This window comes from Salvia splendens, chromosome 10 (genome assembly GCF_004379255.2).
Source record: "Salvia splendens isolate huo1 chromosome 10, SspV2, whole genome shotgun sequence".
NCBI classification, from domain to species: domain Eukaryota; kingdom Viridiplantae; phylum Streptophyta; class Magnoliopsida; order Lamiales; family Lamiaceae; genus Salvia; species Salvia splendens.
This window is the reverse complement of record NC_056041.1, coordinates 7534570-7558324: the sequence shown is the minus strand read 5'-3', so window position 1 is coordinate 7558324 and position 23755 is coordinate 7534570. Positions and strand designations below refer to the sequence as shown.

At 36.5% G+C, this 23755-nt stretch overlaps 4 protein-coding genes across 7 annotated transcripts; 2 read left to right on the top strand and 2 right to left on the bottom strand.

Moving 5' to 3' along the window:
* Positions 1–3420: 3420 nt before the first annotated feature.
* On the bottom strand, positions 3421–7909 carry LOC121750873 (glycosylphosphatidylinositol anchor attachment 1 protein-like). Of its 4 annotated transcripts, none has more exons than XM_042145509.1 (7): positions 7633–7909; positions 7434–7564; positions 7246–7337; positions 6774–6873; positions 4968–5823; positions 4626–4750; positions 3421–4436 (listed from the first exon to the last, which is right to left on the bottom strand). In XM_042145509.1, the coding sequence occupies exons 2-7, from the start codon at positions 7520–7522 to the stop codon at positions 3578–3580; spliced, it is 2121 nt and encodes a 706-aa protein (XP_042001443.1). In that variant the 5' UTR covers positions 7523–7564; positions 7633–7909; the 3' UTR covers positions 3421–3577. The 4 variants fall into 4 exon arrangements, with proteins under 4 accessions (XP_042001443.1, XP_042001444.1, XP_042001445.1 ...); XM_042145510.1 differs by having other exon boundaries at positions 7434–7632; positions 7775–7904; XM_042145511.1 differs by having other exon boundaries at positions 7775–7904.
* Positions 7910–9611: 1702 nt separating this feature from the next.
* LOC121750927 (altered inheritance of mitochondria protein 32-like) lies at positions 9612–12850 on the top strand. The gene is made up of 5 exons (XM_042145592.1): positions 9612–10000; positions 10467–10552; positions 11263–11568; positions 11720–11803; positions 12221–12850. Exons 1-5 carry the CDS (start codon positions 9632–9634, stop codon positions 12543–12545), a joined length of 1170 nt encoding a protein of 389 aa, XP_042001526.1. The 5' UTR covers positions 9612–9631; the 3' UTR covers positions 12546–12850.
* Positions 12851–14735: 1885 nt separating this feature from the next.
* Positions 14736–16348, bottom strand: LOC121750936 (U-box domain-containing protein 4-like). The gene is made up of 3 exons (XM_042145602.1): positions 15915–16348; positions 15388–15793; positions 14736–15308 (listed from the first exon to the last, which is right to left on the bottom strand). The coding sequence occupies exons 1-3, from the start codon at positions 16127–16129 to the stop codon at positions 14928–14930; spliced, it is 1002 nt and encodes a 333-aa protein (XP_042001536.1). The 5' UTR covers positions 16130–16348; the 3' UTR covers positions 14736–14927.
* Positions 16349–20066: 3718 nt separating this feature from the next.
* LOC121750939 (putative glucose-6-phosphate 1-epimerase) lies at positions 20067–23654 on the top strand. The gene is made up of 9 exons (XM_042145605.1): positions 20067–20261; positions 20374–20506; positions 21688–21762; positions 21931–21987; positions 22067–22272; positions 22371–22502; positions 22712–22814; positions 23059–23158; positions 23247–23654. The coding sequence occupies exons 2-9, from the start codon at positions 20420–20422 to the stop codon at positions 23468–23470; spliced, it is 984 nt and encodes a 327-aa protein (XP_042001539.1). The 5' UTR covers positions 20067–20261; positions 20374–20419; the 3' UTR covers positions 23471–23654.
* The last annotated feature ends 101 nt before the right edge of the window (positions 23655–23755 follow it).

The window sequence follows — 23755 nt, the reverse complement described above, 5'->3', positions numbered from 1 at the left end:
TATATCAACTTTATATCAAAAATATTATACATCCACCATTTTCAAATTTTGATTTGTCCTGCAACTTTGAATATCATTCAAAAAAAATATGTATGAAATTTGAGTTTGTAAACAAATATCCCATGGAAAACAATTAGGTGAATTTTTATCTGATACGGAGGCTAAGAAATCATACGTAGATGTCACTGCTAACGTTAGTTTACTCATAAACAAAATGACTTTGTTTGGTTAAAAACAACATTAAATATTACTCATTATAGTGATCATAATTTTATCTTTAGATAATTGAGAACAAATCCGATTTTCATAATTTTTCCGATTGATTTGGTATTTTCGACAATATGCTCTGTGGGCAATTTTGTCCTTATGCATCAAATATAACCCCCTTAATGTCGCGAAATTTGTATTGTTTAAATGGCTCATGCCAAGTATCATGCTATTTCAGTGGATAAAGACACACGATATCGTTCAATGGCCTTTATTTCCTCTCCATTCGTTATACACATGATGTTTTCCCACCTGCGACTGCAAGGTAATACCAAAATTTGAGAGATAATATCGATCTTCCCAACTATAATTACCAATAATCAACCCTAAGTTTTGATGAGAAACACATGATGCTTTACATACTAGAGTGTAGACTGTAGTGCACAATTTGTATCGAGTTCACAACTCTATTCCATCATGATTCATGCACGTACATATATATCTTCGACCTTCCCTCCACCATCTTAAATCTTGATTATCGTGCTTTATCTCTTTGTGCGAGTATTAATGTTTCCTAATTGAAAAGTCAACTACAATCCTAAACTGAAAAAAGTAACACAATATTGCTAGAAAGCTACAAAATGTAATAAAATTAGTTATAATGGAAATTGAACAATTTGTCTCACTCTATTAAATTACAAGTATTGCGTTACTATTATTGCAGTTAATTAAATAAAATGCACATTTTAGATTTTTAAATTTTAAGGATGTGGTCCTGTCGCCTGTGCAAATTGATGTGGTCCTCTATCTCCATCCTTATTTTCATATTTTAAAATTTTAAGCAACTTGATGAAAATAAGGCGCAATTAATGCGTAACAGTGCTAACAATAATGAATAATAACGCGTAACACTGTTCAATTAAATGAATTTGTCTTTAATTTAAAAATAAATAAATGATTTATTTTTTCGATATTTAATGATCGAGTTTGACCAAAGTTGACCACCGTTCAATAAGTCAAAATTAGTTGACCTGTCGGTGGATTTATTTTGATTGAAAAGTATCATATGGATTTTTATTTTGGGAATCCATGTATTCAATTTTTTTTATTAATATAGTTCTGATTAAACAAACAATTTGAAAAAATTTATAAAATTCCTGAATTGTATTGTTAAGCTTTGATAAAGTAAAATGAGTAAAAGTCTCTCCTGAGAAAAAGACCCCTTCTAGAATACTTTCACAAAGTCCTCCGTATATTTTCCTTTAAAAATGGTAATATCCACAAGATTTATTTTTGTACAACTACATACTACCTCCGTACCAGATTAACTGTCACAATTATTTTTCTGCACTCGTTTTATAAAAATGATAATAAATAGTTAAAATCGAGAAATAGTAAAATAAGAGAGAGAATAAGGTAGATACGAGTCTTCTTTACATTATTCTCTCTCTTACTTTACTATTTTTCCAGTTTAACTATTTATTATTATTTTTATAAAATGAGTGCAGAAAAGTAAATGTGACAATTAATGTGGAACGAAGATAGTATATAACATATTTATATTCTAATCTCACTTGCAGAAAAAACTGCCTTTTGAATTCATAAAAATGCACTGACAAATGAAATTTTTGTTAGTCAATAGAGAAGAATGCCGGTTATATACATGATAAATTTTAATGTACTCCCTCCGTCCCGTGTTACTTGCACTTATTTCCTTTCTGGGTGTCCCAAGTTATTTGCACTCTTTCCATTTTTAGTAAAAATTATCACCTACAGCCGCAATTGTTGACTTTGCTATACACTCATTCCTTAATCTCCGCGCCGAAAAGCAAGCAAACGTGCGAGTAGCACGGGACGGAGGGAGTAATAAACAATAAATTTCACACAATGTCTATAAATGTAGTTATTACCAAATCATCTCAAAAGTCATAATTGGGTTAGTATTAATGAATAGAATCCTATGCATGAAGATATTTAAGGTTGCAAGAAAAAGAAGGAATGATTAGGATACATTAGACATGCACACATGGGATTTGAGAGGAATCCTATGTAATAGAATATTCCACAATTAATACAGTGCCAGTTAATATTTTAATTACCCACCCTCATTTAATTCTCTCCTTACTTTTTTGAATTCCCTCCCATTTTTTGAATTCCCTTAGGTTGTGTTCGGAGTTATTATGGGAAGAAAAATGGAGATGTGATTGAAATTATCTTAGCTTTTGCGGTATACACATTCATTTTGAATTGATTGTATTGGAAAAATTTGCTAATGGTCAACTGGGTAAAGATGCTTTTATTTTTTTCCTTACTATTTTTGTTTTCTTTACGGGTCTTACAGATAGACGAGACTTATTGCAGTTTTATGATTTATTTAAATTTTGAAAAATTTCAACAGTTTACATATAAATTTTAGGTTTATATTTTGGGTTTAGTCGAGATTTTCTATATTCCGATCGTGAAAATTTAAGTTTAGCAATACACCGAATACGATATGAATAAGTGTTTTAGTTAAATCAGAATAATATCCAACTACTTTTAATGATGTATGCATAAGTTGCGAAGTATGCTCATATTTGATTGAAGAACTTATCTTATGTTACGCAAAGCCATGGCCCAAAATGGCCTATTTGATGAGCCCTCAAACCGAGTCGGTTGAGGCCCATATACCTCTTCCGTGGGTCCCCCTCCGTAGAAAACAATCTGCCCTGGCTGCCCGCAGAATCTGGGCGGGAAGCGAATTGAGAATTGAAGTTGGCGCCAAAAGTCGGAGTATAGCCCGCAAAAAGCGGTGATTATTCTTCTTCTTATTTTCATCAAGCCGTAGATTTATATGAATGGTAGTAGTACTTTGTTGTGCACCTGCAATCCATTCAATCACAACCTCTATCTATCTGTTCCATATTATACTATTTGCGTTGTCATTTACTGTATTTTTTTTGTTTTGTATTTTGAATTAAATAGTACTAGCAAAAAATATTTTTGTTAATTTACCTATATTTTTGTTAATTTTATGTGTCCATATTCAACAATGATAATGTTAATCACACTTGTACTATTGCGCCATTTAACTTGCATGAAAAATATAGAGTTGTTTGATAATAACAATAAAGTTTGAAAAAAAGAGGAACTCCCTTTGCTGCTACAGCTTCCAATCTGTTGAGTAGTATCTTCAAGTAAGATAGATTACCATGCCAAGAGTAAAAGAAGTAATTGTTCCTAAAGAGGGAGTGGCTCCTCCCTTGTCATGAAATCTGATAGTATGAAATACACCCAGTAAACTACAAAGGTTCAAGCAAAATAATTGTATACTGTCTTGATATCTAATGAACTGATACAACGAGGGAGGAGTATACGAGTTTGGGACAGCTCAACGGCGAAGTAGTAAAATGCGAATACAGAGAACCCAGCAGGGGAGATGAACCATGCAAATATAGATGTAAGTAGCACTGTTCCATGCCCTAAGGGACTCGGTCCAATTCCAGAAGTCATCTATTCTAACTCTCTCGAAACTATCTAATGCACCTCTCATCATAAGAAATGCAGTTGGAGGAAATCCAGCAAATACCAATAAAATGTTACAAGCTCCACGGAGAAGTGCCTTCATCGTTTTGTCTGCCATGTCGATCCTCAAGGGTACAGCCATTAAACACATCGGAACTAGTAGCAGGGCTCCGATTTGTGCTGTTGCATAATTTATCACAGACATGAGACAGAGTCCTATGAAAGCAGCAGTAACAGTCACAGCCTTAAGGAGAGTCCATTCCCTGATTTGCAGTTGGCTAGCACGTGAGATAGATAAAGAACCAGATGCTGCACATGTGAAGAAGAGCCCGACTAATGAAGACGCGATCCACATCGAAAGGTTGGTTAATGGTGAGGAATTAGGAAATTGGCTGAGAAAATAAGGAATTATTGTTACAATTGCACCCCATAAATGGACAATGAGAACAGTTTTTGCAGTGTGAAGCCAGTTCCATGCTGTAAAAGTTGGGAATGATTCACCAGGATGAGATGGTTCCAAACTGACATCATCCTTCCCAGACTTCAATTTATCAGAAAAGAGAGCAGCAGCAACCAATGGAAGGGGTGCAATGAGCAATGCAAAGGCAATCATATATACCCCAACTGAAACAAATCTACTAGGTGATGTCATGAGATAAAGAAAAAAGGACTGATGAAACTTCTCGAGAAGATTATTCACAGACCTTATGACTCCTTCAACCAACCTGTAAAGAAGGTGAATTCGTCTTAGTGGAGGAACATAAGTTAGAAATCAATATACGATTACTAAATAGAGGCAAAAAGCACAAGAAAATAGAAAAAGAGCAGAGAAATTTATTAGCATCAGGCTAGTGAATTACTAGCATTGCTTGGTTCAACTATATATGGGGACACAGGAGGAAGCACCAACTGACCTCCCAACATGCAAAAGGAACAGAACCCTCTGACTTGACGAGAACCTTGGCGAGAATTCCAAAGTAATAGAATCAACTTGAAAATCACGGAAGGCTCCATGTGGACCAGTTGGAACACCTAAAGCCTGATATAAATGACAGGAATGCAAACTAAAAGTAAATAAAGGGTAATGGCGCATTTAAGCCTTAAAAAAGCTGAGAAAGTTATAAATTAATCCTCAAAGGCCATTTGTTAGAACTATTTTCAAGAAGATTATAGAGGAGTGGTTAAAAAAGTAGGTAAGATGATACATCATTACTTCACATAAATTGTAATGGCATTCATGATATTAAAGCAACTACCTGATTGTAAAGGGAACTGGCAAGAGTGGCGCAGCCTTCAACGTAGTCAGAAGCAGGGATGCCAAATTTCCAATCAGGATTTAAGCTTTTAGCAACCTTGCCGAGCAACTCCTGTAGTTCACCCAGGCTGTACAGCCACCAAGAATCAAGCAGAGACCAAATTTTCTCCACCCTCACTTGTAATCCCTGTCCATGCACAGCCAAATAATTGACAATGTTGATGAGGTCCAGATTTGGCATCTGCCCATTGGAAGCTTCAGCATATATCTTGAGACCATCCTTCTCAAATCCTGTGCTGCTATCAGCGACCTTAATGACAAGTGCAGCTGCCATTGTGCCAGCACGTCGAAAACCATTAGAAACCCCATTTCTCTGTACAGAAGTCAATTCATGCCCAAGAACACTACTTGCAACGCACATATCCTGATTTTTCTCCAAGTCACCGCGTGATAGAGCATAATAATCTCTCAGCCATGCAGCAACTGCAGCATGTTCCCCATGTCTTGAATCAGCAGCAAGCCATATAATATCTTTAGCAAGCCAACTAACTCGAGAAAGCAGAGAGAAGACTGAGTATGCGACGCCAAGAGATAATGCTTCACTAGTAGTGGTCTTGACAGAATTATAAGGTGTTAGTATAACAATAGCTTCCTTCCCATCACCACGTGGAGCTCTTACTATTCCAACAGTATTGATCCCATAAGATGTACAACTGTAGTTTTCTTGGACTATACCGACATCAGGACCCAAGAAAAACTGCAGGGGGTGAAAATTATCAGATATTGGTTGGATTTGGTGATAATTAACTTCACCGCCTGATTCTATTATGTGCTTTCCTATCATCTCTGGAATTTCACTGCATGGAAATTTTACAAGGCATTAATCAAGACCGTGGATAAGTTCCAAGAGCTCAACAACTCTAACAAATGCAGGAGCAGGAAGAAGCTAGTCTAACAAATTCTTGAAGGCAATGACAATATACTTTTTTCTAAACTAGTATAAGTGCTCGAAACAAGGTAAAAAATCATTCATGTATTGAGCTTTTCTAATTGATTGCTGTCTCACCTGCCTTTGGTTTTTAAAGAATCAATACACCAACTCATCTCTCAGTTATTATGCAGATCTTTTCTGAAACATATTTTTCAGTCTTTAGAGAAACATAGCCTTGTGATGCAAACTACTTCAAAATTGGACCACTCTATCAATGTATGACAATATAGTTTTACATGTTGAGGAATACATCTGTCCTTAAATGCCAATCAGAGGGAAAATCTAGTTATGATTTCCGAAGCTTAGATGTTTTGTTGTGGACAGAAACTGAATTCAAAATTCAACTGGTGCAACCCAAATTTCTTTTTCCTTATTAAAAGCTTTTGCCATCATATATGGACCACCTAACCACCAAAATCAACCAATCCAACCACCATCACTCTTCTTAAAAATCGTAAATAATGTAATTGGATAGGGTGAAGGTATAGGTGAAGGAGGTGTGATAGAAGACAAATACTTGAGGAAGTGATGACCAGGTGGGCATATTTAATGCCACAAGAGGGGGAAGGCATGTGATGATGGTGTTAGAAATTCAACTAGATTCATTGTAAGGGCATACATGGAGAAAATGGATGAGGTAGATAGATTAGGATGGCCATAACATGACCAACTGAAAGCATAATAAGCTCACGCCTTTGGAATATATTCAACCCAATAAATTATACTAGTATACAACAAAGGCATATAAGTAGACAAATACTCCGATATGACACTGAAGCATATCTGCACAACCACAGCCTTGAAAGAAATACATACGTGCCAGTGTTGGTAGAAGTTGAATCCATACTCATTATCTTGTTTAGAAATATATGCCCATCTGAAGCATCAGCACTAGAGAGCATAGGGCTTGCAGAACCTACGAATTGACAGTGCAAAAGAAGGGAGGAACAATATCATCAGCAATAAAAATGAATGTAAAAAATCATGTTTTATTTCTTACATGTAAACTATCAATAGTGCTAAATTGGCAAAGTTCAAGCATAAAATCAACTCAACAGTCCTGATTTCAACAAACTGTGGTATTTTCTCATACAGCTCAAGATTGACATACACACAATCGTATAAACAAGTGATTTTAGTATGGATCACAAACAAATCCACAAAAGTAAGTCGTGCTCTAATCCACTACAAAATTTTCACAAGCAACAGCTCAACAAATTTATTTCACAAATGACCAGATTAATATGACTGCCGTACAGAATAATCTAGAGAGAGAGGTAAAACCTACCAGGCATTAACGCATTCTCTGAGATATAAGTGTTCTTGGCGAGAACAGGCAAAAGCAGGAGAGCTAAAACTCCAGCTACGCAACATATGATGCTGAAAATTCGATTTCAAAATCAGTTTTTAAGTTTCCTTGGCAGTAAGGAACTACTATACTCTTCGCATAATTCTCGAAATCTACACAGATCATACCTGACTAAAAGACTCTGAGAAATGAGAAAAAGGCCGATCCGAATAATTGGCCGCGGCTTCGGTTTGACGAAAGCTGCAACTTCCGCCATCGTCGGCGTCAAGCTTCCCGACTCTCGCCACTCTCTAGCACACTGCAGTTGGGTTTCAGTTTGAACCAATCGATGATCTCAATTAACCAAAACCAAATTAGCGTCATTACCTATACCGATACCACATCCACCCACACACAATCCCAATTAATTCCACGGCGCAAACCATTTTTCAGCATATGGGTATTCTAGTTGAGGTGTGGGAAAAAACAATTAAGGCAGAAAAAATTAAAGAGAAACAGAGACAGGTACCAAAAATTAAAGAGTAAGGCTCTTGGCGTGGAAATGGTGGGAGTGAGGTGGCCGGTGGAATGGCCGGGATACGGAAGACAGAGGAATAAACACTGGAGTGCGACAGTACTTGCCGTGCTCCAGCCCCTTGGTGTTCATTCATTTTGGTCCGGTTCGACCCGGCCTAAATCCGGTTGATATTTGACACCAAATTGAACCGGACATATAAGGAGAAAATTTTTTACAATTCAAATTGGAAACCGAATTTGTTTTTGTAATATTGGCTTCGATTATGTGGCTATATTGGTATATCTTATAGTAGTATACCAAAATTTGATTTAGTAGTATATAATTGAAGCATTTCTGTTTTACATTCACCTTAACTATTTATAGTACAGTATATTTTTTGAAAATGAGAGCAAAAATGAAGCATTTCGCTTATGATGGGACAAATGAAGTACTACTATATTGTTATATTATGTTGGAGGAAAATTCTTTTAGATAAAATGTTTAGTTATGCTAAACTTGTGCAATGTGCAGGATTAGTTTGAATAGACTTGATTCGAAAGCTCAAAAAAATCGATCCTAAACTGACTTAGTGATCCAATAATTTTTGAATCCCTTCCCATGATTTAAACATATGACTTATTTATAAAGTAATAGTACTTGTAATTAATAAAAGTGAATTTAGGGGTGAGCAAAAAAACCAAAAATCGAATATCCGAACCGAACCAAACCAAAATTTTGAAATTCGGTTCGATTTTGAAAATACAAAAAATTCGGTTTTTCGGTTCGGTTCGGTTCGGGCGAAGAAAAAAAACCGAATAACCGAATTTACTTAATTATTTATTTTATTATATATATGTTACTATTATTTAATTATAACTAAAAATAAAAGCCCTAATTGGAAACTCCCGTTTCTGAAAAAAAATCGAATAACCGAATTTATTTAATTATTTATTTTATTTTATATATGTTACTATTATTTAATTGAAACTATTGAAGACATTTTGGTTGATGTTTTTTATTGTGGAATGTTGATTGCATGTTTGTATTTGTTGGTTGATGCCTTTGATGGATTAGGGATATTATCATTTTTATCATGTTATGTTTTGTAGGTTGAAATTTTCTAAGTTTCTGTACTGTTTTCTTTCTCTCTAGATTTTCGGTTTTTTAATTCGGTTTTCGGTTTAAGGTTTTTCTTTTTTTCGATTTTTTATATAATTTCGGTTTTTCGGTTTTGTTCGGGTTTTTAAGTTTGGTTTTTCGGTTTTCGATTTCGGTTCGTTTTAGTTTTAGGCGAAATTCGATTTTTTTTGTTCGGTTCGGTTATGGCGAAAAACCGAACCGAAACCCGAATGCACACCCCTAGTGACGTTCCTTTTTACAAACCTAGGTTTGAATGAATGCTTGTGAAATTTTCTTTTGTCAAAGTCCATTATATTCATAGTACTACAAAGTATTGCAATCATCACTTTCTTTCTGATGAAGTAATGACCAAAATTTTCAAAGCTTAGTTTTCCTTGGTGCTTCACGCCTCCAACTACACATTCGAACACAGTGTATTTCCCGTATCATTACTACTAAGCTTTATTAAATTAATACTGTTTTTTTTTAAATTTTTAAAAATAGATATCAATTGTTAACATGGGTTCGGTTCGTATGTTCAAAATGCGCAAAAAATAATCAAGGAAATGTTAAAATAAAAACTTTTCGAAAATGTAGAGACAATAGCCAATAGTAGGTCGGCGAAAATTTTTAATAATAGAAAATTGAATTGAGTCAGTATGACCGGTAGGTCACGCGCACAATATCAGTGTGTGTTTTTTATTGGTTGGGCGTGTGTGAGCATTGAGTTTTAAACAGCGATTTTACATCATGTGCTCAACGCGATTCTTTTTCTCCCCAATCACACGCTTATATCTCCCCTGCATCTCCTCTAAACACCTCTCCAAAAATCTTCCAAAACTCTCAATCAAGCCCATTTCCATCGTCATGGCCGGAGAACCCAAGACTTACACCGCCGTCGTTGCCGCGGACGACGACGACGCCAAGTACGGATTTGAGCGCAGCGAGATGTTCCAGACAAACCTCGCCGGCACCGTTGACTACTTCGAGCGCCACGTCTTCCTCTGCTACAAGTCACACGACTCGTGGCCGTCCAAAGTCGAGGATTCCGACTCCGATCCGCTACCTAAGAAGTTCGCTTCCGCTCTCAAAGCTCGTAGGAGCGATAACAAAATCAAGGTCAGCCTAACAAATAGGCTTATTTTTAGCTCTTTTTTTCTTCAGATTTTGATATTTTAATTTTCGTTGGATGTTCAGTAACGTAGTCTGCATTTCATGTTAATACACATGGTTTAGGTATGTAGCTGAATCAGTTTTTAGGCTTTTACTATCGGTTCAGCTAAACCTAATTTTTGTGTGGTTTGATATGTATGTTCTGTTATTGATTTATGGTATTCTATTGCTGTTCTTATATAGCTTGATCGCTCACATCATGGCGCTGTTTGCTGTTTGATTCAGTTTTTTGACTGACCGAACTTGGTGAATAGTTCATGTTTAGATTTCAATTTTGGATATGCTGCTGTTTTCTGTTTCTTGATATAATATGATATGTCGCCTCATTAGGTTAGGCATATTTATATTTGAGATCTGAAATTGAGAAAGGCAATCATGATACCTAAAAGTTTTGATGATTTCCGAATTGCAGACTCGTTTGACCATATGCGAGGCAGCCCATGATATGAACTTGTCGGATGGCGATGTTCTCATTTTCCCTCAGATGATTGTATACAGGTATTAACAGAACTTGATTCCTTATCTGGACTTGGTTCACCAGTGTTGTGAAATGTCACTGAGATGCCCACATAGGGGCTGACTGTGTGTCACAGACTCACAGTAGGCAGGTATCCGTATCAAATGGAGTGATTGATCAAGAAATTCAGGGCCACCCATGGCTACGGGGCGCATTGAGTTGTTCGGGTTTAGTTTAATTGGCTCTTTAATTTAATAAGCAAAAACAGTGCTGTTTTTTTGTCAAAGCTATTCAATTACTAAAAAAACTTATGAAGCCAAATACAGTGTTATTCTGAGATATTCATAGACCATGGGATAAAAGTTCATATGATATTACTGCTTTTGCAAATTTCCCAATTGATTTACTTATTTAGTAGAGATAAATGCGTTAAATTTTGAAATGAAAGTTTACAAACACTGAGTGATACTTAATTTAAACATAGCTATTATAGGTTTATGTAAAATCCTAAACAGAAGAAAATGGTGCTGCCTGACCTTCCTATTGTCAATTCTGTAACTGTTGGTATGCTAACACACACCTGATGACCAATTGGTTGGCCTGTACTTTATAAGCATCTTTTCTATATTTATATAGTGTTTGGGTGCATGTTAAGGGGATCTAATCATGAATCACATGATTGTATCTTTATATTGGCTCCTTGATTTAGTAACTTCTAACAGCTTTTAAGCTTTGTGTTTTGTTTGTGAAGGGGTCTGACAGAGTCAGATGTCGATAGCTTTGTTGAGGACGTACTAGTGAGTGGAAAACCTTGGCTTTCTGGAGTACAGGAGGAGTTGAATGGTTCATATGTGTTTGTTTGTGCTCATAACCAACGAGACAGGAGATGTGGTGTCTGTGGCCCACCTTTAATTGAAAAGTTCAAAGAGGAGATTGCATCCAAGAATTTGAGCAATCCTGTCTTTGTGACTGCTTGCTCGCATATAGGAGGACACAAGTATGCAGGAAATGTGATAATCTTTAGTGCTGATTCTGATGGAAAGGTTGCTGGCAACTGGTAAGGACTCTGCATCTAATTGCAGTGTGATGTTACTCAAATATGCTCAGGACTGCTTGAACACATGTTAAGCTGTATTGCATGTATATCTATATTAAAGAAGTCTATCGACTATCATAATAGTAATAATATCTTCTTTTTCTTTCTGCAGGTATGGGTATGTCACACCTAGTGATGTTCTTGAATTAATTGATACACAAATTGGGAAGGGAGAAGTCATTGAGCGGATCTGGAGGTTTGTATTTTCTTCCTTGATAGTAGTATGACTTAAGAACCAATGTCATGTTTAAAGCTGCAGGCTAGTTGAAGCCTCTATTTCACTTCTCTGGCAAACAAAACTAAAAGTGATTTTCAAGATCTCTTTGGGTCGTAGTAAGAGCAGCAATGATGTTCTGAATGGTTTTGAATTATATGTCCATTGGATCAACTACATCTCAAAGGCGAAAAGCTACATACATCTTGTTTTGCTTTACTCATGAAACAACATACAAAGCCCACTACCATGTAGAAAACTTTAAACTTCTCACGATGAACTGAGCACCTATTTATTTTTGTGATCTGATTCAGACAATATGGTAACTTCGTTTTTGAATAATGATTGAGTAGGGTTTCATTATTTATTAACACTGGAAGTATTGTGGCTCTTTTCCAGGGGGCAGATGGGTGTAGCTGTCAAAGAAGCTGAAAAGGTTGAGGAACCAAAGGTTGCTAATGGAACAGGCGCAAACAACCATGAGCAACAGCCTCAAGAGGTTGCTACTGGAGAAACAACAAAAAACGTGGGAGGCTGTTGCCAAGGTGCTAATGGTTTCTCGTGCTGCATGAATGAGGTTGTGGAGAAGACAGACAAGGAACCACAAGGACTCTCTGCCTGGACCGGGAAATGGGAGCAGCGCCAAGTCCTCACAACTGTTGCTGTGGTGGGTGCGGTGGCTACTATTGCTGTGGCATATGGTGTGTACCGTAGAGCAAGATGAAGGGAGCATATGTTGTGTGCCGTAATATCCAATAGGAAGTTGCATGCCCGTGATTTTATACAGATGCTGAAGGTTATATGAATAAAAATCAGAATACCTGTGATTGCATTAGCCTTGGAATGTAGTTATCTGAGATCTCTTAGACGCTGGTTGATACACCAATACTGAATGCTGATTCGTCATCCCCAATTGCCTAGCCGTATAACATTTGTGCTGTGGTTGGCTAAATGACTGAACCATATAGTATGTCCTGTTTTTTTGCTGAGTGGCATTATCGGTTATATACAATGCTATGTTTTTTGTTTTTTTTTGTTCAAATTGCTCATTGCATGAAATGGTCACTTTCGATTTATACATATATAAAGAAATTTTTTATGTTGTCAAAAAACTTCTGCTAACCATTTGCCCAATAAAGGGAGTTGGTGTTTATAGCAGCAGCTCTCGGAAGCATTTTGTTAGGATCGTCGACTGCAACATTAATTTGATATTGTCCGCTTTGGGTCAAGCCCGCACGGATTTGTTTTTGAGTCACTCTCAAAAGGCCTCAAACTAATTGGGGTTGGACAGGAATTATATACACCTTCCAACTTCTCTCACTCATCCTTATATATACCTTCCAACTTCTCTCACTCATCCGATGTAGGATAGGTTTGTAACCCAACAAACCTCTTCTCAAACCGAGACCACATTGGGAACGCAGTCGACACAAACATGGGTCGTTCCAACCCTGGCCCCTGAGTCATCCTGGGCCCGACTCTAACCCGAGTCCTTCAGGGCACGACCCTAACCGGGGCTCATTCAGGCACAACCCATAGCCACCTGGGCTCTCTTGTTAGGATCGTCGACTGCAACATTAGTTTGACATTGTCCGCTTTGGGTCAAGCCCGCACGGATTTGTTTTTGGGTTACTCCCAAAAGGCCTCAAACTAATTGGGGTTGGACAGGAATTATATACACCTTCCAACTTCCCTCACTCATCCGATGTGGGATAGGTTTGTTGGGTCACTCATCCGATGTGGGATAGGTTTGTAACCCAACAAACCTCCCCTCAAACCGAGATCAGTCGACACGAACATGGGTCGTTCCAACCCTGGCCCCTGAGTCATCCTGGGCCCGACTCTAACCCGAGTCCTTCAGGGCACGACCCTAACTGGGGCTCATCCAGGCACAACCCATAGCCACCTGGGCTCTCTTGTTAGGATCGTCGACTGCAACATTAGTTTGATATTGTCCGCTTTGGGTCAAGCCCGCACGGATTTGTTTTTGGGTTATTCCCAAAAGGCCTCAAACTAATTGGGGTTGGACATGAATTATATACACCTTCCAACTTCTCTCACTCATCCGATGTAGGATAGGTTTATAACCCAACACATTTGTGGGCAGCCACGACAAAAAAACATCGTTATATTTGTCGTAGAAGATCAGCATTCATGGAAAGAAGTCTTAACTTGGGGTTGCCGTTTTCTCGTAGAATAATTGTAGTGTAATTGCTCATCATTCAGTCGTTTTATTCTTGCGTACGTAGAGAAAAGTCTTCTGAATCATGATTACTCGACGTCACTAGAAGAGATTACGATATAGTAATATAGTTAGTTAAAAATCATGTGGTTATAGACTTATGGTGACCATTTTTTTTTATAAAAAATCATGTCATTATAACGCAATCATATTACGTTGTGACGATGCTTGTGGGAGCATTTTATTGGATGGAGTGGGTCTGGGGTAGATTGGTGGATAGATTTTGTAAAATGAGTGAATGATAAACAATTGAGTGGTAATAGTAGTAATTTTTGTGAATTGTATAACTGTTTTTAGATACTTTGCACCGATGCATTAACATAATTTTATTATGGTAATTATGTTAATAAGACGGTATGGGAATAACCGAATAAATAAATACACGAATTAGGAGTTATTATATAAGAATAAATATATTTGTAATATTTTTATTTTATTTTTAATAAAGCGACGATGAGAAAAAAAAAAGTAAGGCTACGACAAAAATGGAATAAGACTACTAAAGTTGCACCAAAAAGCCCATTTGAAGAAATTCTGTGACCCACCATCTTTATTGATCCACATACGACATTTTGAATAGACCAGTTTCATTGGTACTATAGGAATGTAATTTGTGTGTTACTTGGAGTATTATATTTTCTTCTAATAATAATAAAAAATAAAAACACATCATAAAAATTCTCAATATATCTCAAACGAGAAGAAAATAATCCACTGCTATCTCTGTACACGAACAAAGCAATGCTCAACGGCAAGTCGGCAACCATTAAAAAGCAAAAAAACTAAACAATTGAAAAAAACTAAACCTAAGATTCTAATTTGAGCCAAACAAGAAACATGAAATGCGACTAAAACTAACATAGATCATGTCCTAAGTTTGGCAATCATTTCCTCCACCATCTGTAGAGAAGTTCCAGCCCTATCAATCTTCCTCATCACCTCTTTAAATACCGCATTCTTAGAATGTTTTCCCCTAGAAGAAGACGACGACAACGAACTATTGTCGTCGTCTTCTCTAAGCAACAAGAGCAAAGCTTTAGCCTTCTTTCTAGCCAGCCACGTACCGTCAATGCTCAACTGTAACAGCCCCGGCATCGCCCCTTCTCTCAAAATCAACCCTCTATACGTCTCCCTGCTGCTCTTGCATATAGCCAGCAGAACTCCCGCCGCGTGCTCCCTACACGCCGCTGTCCCCTCCTCCACTGCCTCCACCACCATCTCGATCGCCCCGTCCCTCTCACTCACCTATATATTACCACATTATGATAATTAGTCTCAATCATTTTTTATTTATCAAGAATATATATGAAAATGGTTTTAATACCTGATTTAAAGCAAGCTGAGATGAAGAAACGAGCGATTCGAGCAAGACCATGGCCTTCTCTACCAAGTCCGACGACTTATCCAACTCGTACACCAACCGGATCAGCACGATTGCGCCGCCGCAGGCGACGATCAGAGGGATTATCTGCGGAGATGTGGAGAGATTGTGCAATGTCGATACGACGTCGATTTTGGCTTGATTGCTACCGACGTTTTGGGAGAGAGAATCCAGAAGCTCGACGAGGAGCTGAATCGCCCCCGAGGACGCGATCTCGAGCTTATTCCGAGAGCAGGAAGAGAGAATCAACAGCGCCGCGAGCGACAGCTCCATCAAGCTCTCGTTCCGCCATTTAATGATCTTCAGCAGAGCCGGTATCGCCCCCGCTTCTGCTATCAGCAGCTTATTCCTACAAATCAATTTCGAAGAAAAAGCCCTAATTTAAAATCAGATTAAATCATTTTCACACATAAAACACAGAGAGAGAGAGAGAGAGAGAGAGAGAGAGAGAGAGAGAGAGATTACCGAACCTTTCACTTCCGAAGGCGAGATTGAGCAGAGCAAACAGAGAAGCCTCAATTGAATCGTAGTGTTGAGCGTGGAGCATCATAATCAATGAAGAAATAGCTCCATTTTCAGCTACTCTCTTCTTCTGCATTGTGTTGAGGTTCCCAATCGCTCTTGCCGCCGCAATCTGAGCTTCAATTTCGCCGCGTAGAAGGGCTTCCGCCATGGCTGCCTCCATGGTCGCCAATCTCTGAACTCTCTCTCTCTCTCAAAACATAATATTGTATGAAAATGCGGTTAATATGTACTATATGTAGAGTGTGAGAATGAATAGAAGAGTGATTGCTTCAACAAGACGACGCAAGGTTGTTTTTTTTTCTGGGCTTTGAGGGATTTTATGTTTATAAATTACACATATGTATTGTTTGAGTGGGAAGCAAAGCACTACTTTATCTTTGTGTAACTACCTTATGTGGGAATTGCCTTTCTTCCAATCTTTCTCCTTCTCTATATTCACTTTTCCTGTCCTAACTTAATTTTGACATCAACTTAATATTATCTAGGGATGTCAATCGGGCCAGCCCACCGGGTTTCGGGCCAACCCTATTCGGGTTGCGGGTCAATCGGGTGCGGGCTAATCGGGTTGTTATTTTTTCGGGTTATAAAAGTTCAGCCCTAACCCTAAAAGCTCGGGTTTCGGGCTAGCCCATCGGGTTAATCGGGTTGCTACCGATAAAATTAACATGCGATCAATCCAATAAATAATGGTGAAAATTAGTTATATTTATAAAATGTAAAATATTTAATTATGATAAATTTGAGATATATGCGTAAACTCAAATATTAACATGATCAAATACTAATATTTGAGATTTATGCAACATAAAACATAAACATCAAGAAATTTTAAAGCATGTTTAGAAATTTAAATATATTTTTTTAGTGAATTTGAAGTTTCTAATTCATTTATCTATTATTATATTAATAAAAACTTAATATATAATTTATATATTTAATATATAAAATGGAAAGTTATTTTTTCAGTAACCTGTATTATAAAATAATCAATGAAGTATCGAATTAGAGTCAAACAAATAGAACAATATAAATTTTATCGGGTTTCCGGGCCAGCCCATCAGGTTTTCGGGTCTGACCCTAACGGGTTGCGGGTTAATCGGGTGCGGGCTAATCGGGCTGTAATTTTATCGGGCCGGAAATTTTCAGCCCTAACCCTATAAATTTGGCGGGCTATTCGGGTCAGCCCACGGGTTGCGGGCTAAATTGACATCCCTAATATTATCATATGCCGATACACATCATTAAAGCATAGTAATATTTTTAACAAATTTGCATTCACTAATTAGTGCGTATTAATTCATTGTCAAGGATGTATTAATCACAATTATGATTTAATTACCGCCCGTCCAAATTCCAGATGCACCAAATTTCACTTATTTAGTAATGCTTTTATGCACTATTATGATTTATGTGATATACATCATGTATCTATTTATGACATTAGTAGTTTATACAAAAATACTAATGATTTATATTTATTTATAATTCTTATACTCCGGATTATGATAAATGTGAATACATTTTTATTGATAAATTAAAACTCGTGTCTTGCATTTATTTGGTAAAGAAATGCATAGACTGTAGATCTTCGTTAAAAACGATTATAATTAGAGTGCGAGGATAGTAAACGATTGGTATATATTCCTTTTCGTTAGATTATAGAAAATCAAAGGACCACAATACTTATTTCTTAGTCTTCATTCAAATCCTAGTTCTTAATGATCCACACCCTATGTTATAGTATTGTATATTTCTATATAGAGATGGAGGACAAAAAATCGATATGTTGTACCCTATTTGTTAGTACATATCACGAGTCTCGCTATCGTGTAGTTCACACGTCAATCTATGTTTTTTTTTCTAATGCATCATAGATCATTAGATTGTGACCATGATAATCAAATACTGAGTTATTTTATTTGTTTTGGTTTATTCATAAAACACCAAGGTTTGATTTATTCTTTTTTCCCATTAATTTTAAAGAGAAAAATAAATTTAATAAATCAATTTTTATTAACATCTAAATGTAATGACCTTAGTCATATTCTTGAGATATTTATACTAATGAATAGTGAATTTTAATGACTAGTCATATTCTTCAGATATTTATAATAAAATACTCCATAAAATTGAAAAATGCTGAATGCAGCACACATACTAACAATATGCAGTAGTACTAGTATGTAACTAGTTGATTTAAAAAAATGTCATGAAATTGTTCAAAAAATCTCACTAAATTGTGGTAATGGTGAGCATAGTTGGAGATATTTTCAAAGATTATCATGTCTTGTACATTGGTTAAGCAACCATGCCTGTGGTCCGAACTAGAATACCTTGAAAACACCAAAATATCATTATTCCATACTATTTCTTTTGTTGTTTTATAATCAATTTATATTATCATTTCCACATGAATAGTAGTAATATCTTATACTTGGAAAAAATCATTGGGATTGGAAAAACAAAAAAAGTAAAACATGATATCATATTGTATTATATATGGGAGGTTTGTTGATCATAAAACAACATTGAATGTATGAAATGAAAGAGTAGATACATATATAAGATAGATAGAAAAAATGAAGAAAACATGGGCTCCTTTGGTCACATGGGCAAAGATAAATCATTATTGATAAGTTGAGAATCGAATATAATAGACGGAAAGGGTAAAAACGAGAAGATAGGGTGTAATCTGTTTTGGCCTTTATACGGCGGCGTATTGCTTGCTAATTTAATACCAAGTCAGTTGCTCTTCTCTTTGTAATCTATGGTGTCACTGCTTTCAATATTTATCATCTCTACTTGTTTCTCCAAATGCATTTGCAAATTGAGAACCCATTCCATAACAAAAAATATGTATGCTAAATTCTGTTTTTCCTATCCAAATTCTTCCTCATTTTACAAGCTAACTAACTGGTTGAGTTGAGGCGTGTGTGAGAGGGAGAGAGTCAGAGATATTGTTACGAAATTACCCTTCATTACACCAACGCACGATCAGTCGTGCATTGCTACGTGAATGGCAACTGAGGGAGAAGAGGGTATTCTTTTTAAATATTTTCATTCCATTCACACCAAAAGTGGGCATTGTTTGCATGTTTTTTTTGTTCTATTAGTTGCTAAAATAATGAACTATATCGAATTTTGATATTTTTGACAAAATAAAAAAAGTGGTGGAAAAATTATGAATTTTAACTCGGTAGCGAATTTCTCAGTATATAAGATTTTTGGCCAAATCAAAATTTACGTGACAAAATTAAAGATGAAGTGACATTAGTACGACATTTGAATAGTTAAAATTTCCAAAAATATTCAATTCAGCTTTCCCGTTTCTCCTAAACAATGTTCCCATATAAATATAAACACTTCCCCCACCCCGACGTGATCTCCTTCTCGCATTACAACAGTCAAAAATCACACAAAATTATTGACATTTAATTTCGACAGTTGTACAAAAAGTAGAAAGATTCAATTCCGGCAATTGAACTCTTCGACGACATTGTAGTTGTCCATCAACACATACTCCATAACCAATACTCTATTTTTTTTTATTTTGATATGTCTACAAAAATTAATCTTTGTTCTATTTTGTTTGGCAAGATTCAGAAAATACATTATCTTAATGCATCAACTTATTTAAATATTAACCCTCGCTTTTTCCCTAAATCTCTGTACTTTTTCATCTTCAACTGACGATACTTCAATCAATTTTAGTTCTCCTTCATATTTTACTAATTCTATATTTCTTCTATTCATAAAAATAGTCTCATTTTGCATTTTGTTATGTCCACCTAACTTTGTTACTCATTCTTTTCTCTCATATATTACTAATTGTGTATTAAATATCAATCATCCATTGATCTATTTACGAGACTATTTCACGTGGACGAAAGTATCAGTAAAATTGGTTTCTGCATCAAGAAGAGGATTTTGTTTTGGAAGAAAACTACTTTTTGTACAGGCCCAGATAAATAAATGAGGCCCAACAGAAGTTAAAAAGGCCCAAGTCAATTCAAGTTCACCAACTTTTGTAATTTACATTTCCCACCCTATTTCTGCCCAAAATATATAGCATCCGAATCCGAATATGAATGATCAGATTAAAAAACCGTCACCATCACCAAATTTCCAATTCCCATAACTGCATTTGATTACTGCATGATTTCATTTTCAGTACGTGAAGCAAAGTAAATTTCTGAAATTCTCCATTTGATCGTCGAGTTTCTCGCGTGGAGTTCGAATTTTCAGATCGCACTGAGTGATCACCCGATTCCGTAGTTATAATCGATTTTCAGGTGCGGAATCCTGAATCTAATTGATCCGTGATTTTATCAATGTTTTCTCGAGTCTAGCTCGATCCACTCTTTTCTTTTGGTGCGTGTTTCTCATTTCATTTTTTATGCGTAGGCGGGGGACCGCGCATTCTGAGGAATTTAAAGGAGAAATTGAGAAAATGAACCGCCAGTCGTATAGTTTCATCCATGAACGTGATGCATCGCCGAAGCTTCTTCTGTCGGAGCCGAGCGGTTACACTGCGGAGGTTCGTCTCGTGTTGTTATTGTAATGATTTTTGCTATTTCTTTGTTAAATTGTGGTACTGTTTTCATAGTGGAGTGTGATTATCTTTGATAAATCTTTTGAAGAATAGGTTTTCATATTGGAGTGTGATTATGTTGATAAATCTTTTGAAGTATAGGTTCTCATATTGTAGTGTGATTATCTTGATGAATCTTTTGAAGTATATGTTCTCATATTGGAGTGTGATTATCTTGATAAATCCTTTGAAGTCTAGTTTCTCATATTGGAATGTGATTATCTTGATAAATCTTTTGAATTCTAGGTTCTCATATTGGAGTGTAAGTATCTTGATAATCTTCTGAAGTATAGGTTCTGTAGTCCTTCATGGCAAGATATTTTTGTTTCTTTTCCATATGAGCGTGCATACGGGACAATTTGATGATTTGTAGATTGTGTGGTTTGTGGAAGGCGTGGACCATTGAAAAACTTGATTCAAGTCACTAAGGAAAAAATTGTTAATGTGAGATTAAGAAGATTGCAAAATTTGGATAACAGATTTTGACACACCACTTCTCCATTTGGGTTGGATTGTGTCATAGCTCCATAATTTGGGACTCTAAGTAGAAAATTGGCAAGATTTGTTTGTTTCGTTTTCATATGAATGTGCATTCGAGCCAAGATTTGAAGTATAGGTTCTGTAGTCCTTCATGGCAAAAGTATAGTTTTCATTTGAAAGATAGGTTCTGCAGTCCTTCATGTATAGATTTTCTGTTTCTTTTTCATATGAGCGTGCATAAGAGCCAGTTTGATGATTTGTAGATTTTGTGGTTAGTGGAAGGCTTGAACCATTGCAAAACTTGTTAAATAGATTTTGACACAACAGTTCTCCATTTGGGTTGGATTGTGTCATAGCTCCATAATTCAGGACTATAAGTAGCAAAAAATGGCTTGGTGATGGCAATGATGATTATGGTAGTATGGATTTGAGAGGCAGGCTTTCAGTTTTCAAGAAAAATATGACTGGTAGGGAATCTTGATTAAGATATAATAGAATGTGTTCACTGAGTGCAAGTTTTACACATAGAAAGATGAATTTCGTAGTTCAACTGGTGTAGAATAAGACTAGCTCTGTCTAACCAGAGGGTGGATTTCTGCATGATGGTTGAGGGGAAATGTACTCTACCTTTTTATTTGTGGCCTCAGATTCTCTTGTTTGGTGCGCAAGTGGTTTCCTGGAAGAATGAGAGAAGACAAGAGTTGCTCTTCATCAGCAGTAGGGTGAGTTTTCAAGTTTATGAATGGCATAATTGCATTATGCAGATTAGAAGATGTTGTATTTATTAGCATCAGCTGAAAATAATTTTGAGTATTAAGTCTATCAGAGTTACCCAGGATAGTGACGGCAATTGTTAATTTAAGAGTTGTACATCTCTTGTTGTGTTTTAGGCTGCGTGGAATGTGTCAAAATCCATAAGGGGTGGCGTACCAATTTGCTTTCCACAGGTTAGTTTGGAACTTGTATAAATTATTTACATCTGTCACACTGATTGGATGGATTCTTATACTTTGATTGCACTTTTAGTTTTCGAATCTTGGTACACTGGAGCAACATGGATTTGCAAGGAACAGGTTATGGTCAGTTGACAAGTCTCCTTCACCTTTGCCTTCGCCTTCAACTTCGACCTCGACCTCGACCTCGACTTCGACTTCAACTTCAGGCAGCACCCCATCAACAATAGATCTCGTCTTGAAGTCCACTGATGATGACCTGAAGACTTGGCCACACAGGTGAGGGTGCAAGTAATGTAAATCCCTTTAGTAAGCACTAAGTAGTAATCTAGAATTTTTGGTCTTATGTTTCAATGGTGTTCTGCTTCTATATGCAGATTTGAGTTGCGTATACGTATTTCTTTGAGTGCTGGAAAGATCACATGGATCCCTCGCGTGCGGAATACTGATAGCAGGCCATTCACTTTCACATTTGCGCTGCGTAATTACATGCCTGTTTCTGATATCAGGTTTACCCACCTCATTCCATTACTACTCTTGCTTTAAGTTAAAAAATATCATGACATTTTCCTGTTTCATTTGTCTCAGTTGTGTAGTATAATAATCAGTCCATACTAGGTTCACATTAGTTTATAGCAAATTGATGAGCAATTCAATCCTTACTTATACCAGTTATTATACCTTCGGATCGGTTGAATGATGCCATATAATTTTGCAGTGAAGTGCGTGTCGAGGGCTTGGAGACGCTAGATTACTTTGATCACTTGTTGCAAGGAGAAAGATGTACTGAACAGGCTGATGCAATAACTTTCGACTGTGAGGTAGTGCTTTTAATCTCACCCTCATTATTCCCGCTTTATGTGCCTTCATTTTGATTTCTGACTAGTAGTCTAGGACCATGTTGTATTACTTTGGCCACTGATTATTTCTTATCTTTTGTTATGCAAAATATCACGAAAGAAGCATTTGAGTTCAAAAGTTATATCATGCTGCATCATGTGTCTTTTTTTTGGAATTAAAAACCATATGCAATCACTTAATTGTTTGTTATCTGCTTCTTCATAGCTCGACCGAGCCTATCTAAGCACACCATCGAAGATAGCTGTGATTGATCACGAGAGGAAAGTGACATATGAACTCCGCAAAGAAGCCATGTGTGATGCAGGTACTTTACTTTATTTACACTTGGGTTTTACATTGAAGACCTTGTTTTTTGGGCACTACTATTATTAAGAGAAGGTTGTGATATGCAGTTGTGTGGAACCCTTGGGATAAGAAAGCAAAAGCTCTGCCAGATTTAGGTGATGCAGATTACAAAAAAATGGTGTGTGTGGATTCAGCAGTTATCGAAAACCCAATAGCCTTGAAACCCGGTGAAGAGTGGAAGGGTCGACAAGATCTGATATACGTCTCCTCAAGTTACTTCAGTGGGACGTTGGATCCTTCAAAAGTTCTCGGCTACATGGGAATGAAGTAATGGATATTCATCTGCACAAAAACACGGTCCTCCTCTTTCTGTTCTGTATATGCTAATCCCTATTCACGGTCCTCCTCTTTCGATCTATAAGATACGAGAAGCATCAATGCGGTATTGACATTGATACAAATGAGATGATTCTTCATTCGAGTTTATGGAGTAACAAAGATTGCAACTTTTGATATGCGGCGTATTCTTACATTTATATTTTGATTTGTTTTGGCAATTAATTTGCTACCACGTAGTCACTTTTGTTCTATTTGCCTCACAGAGCATGACGATAGG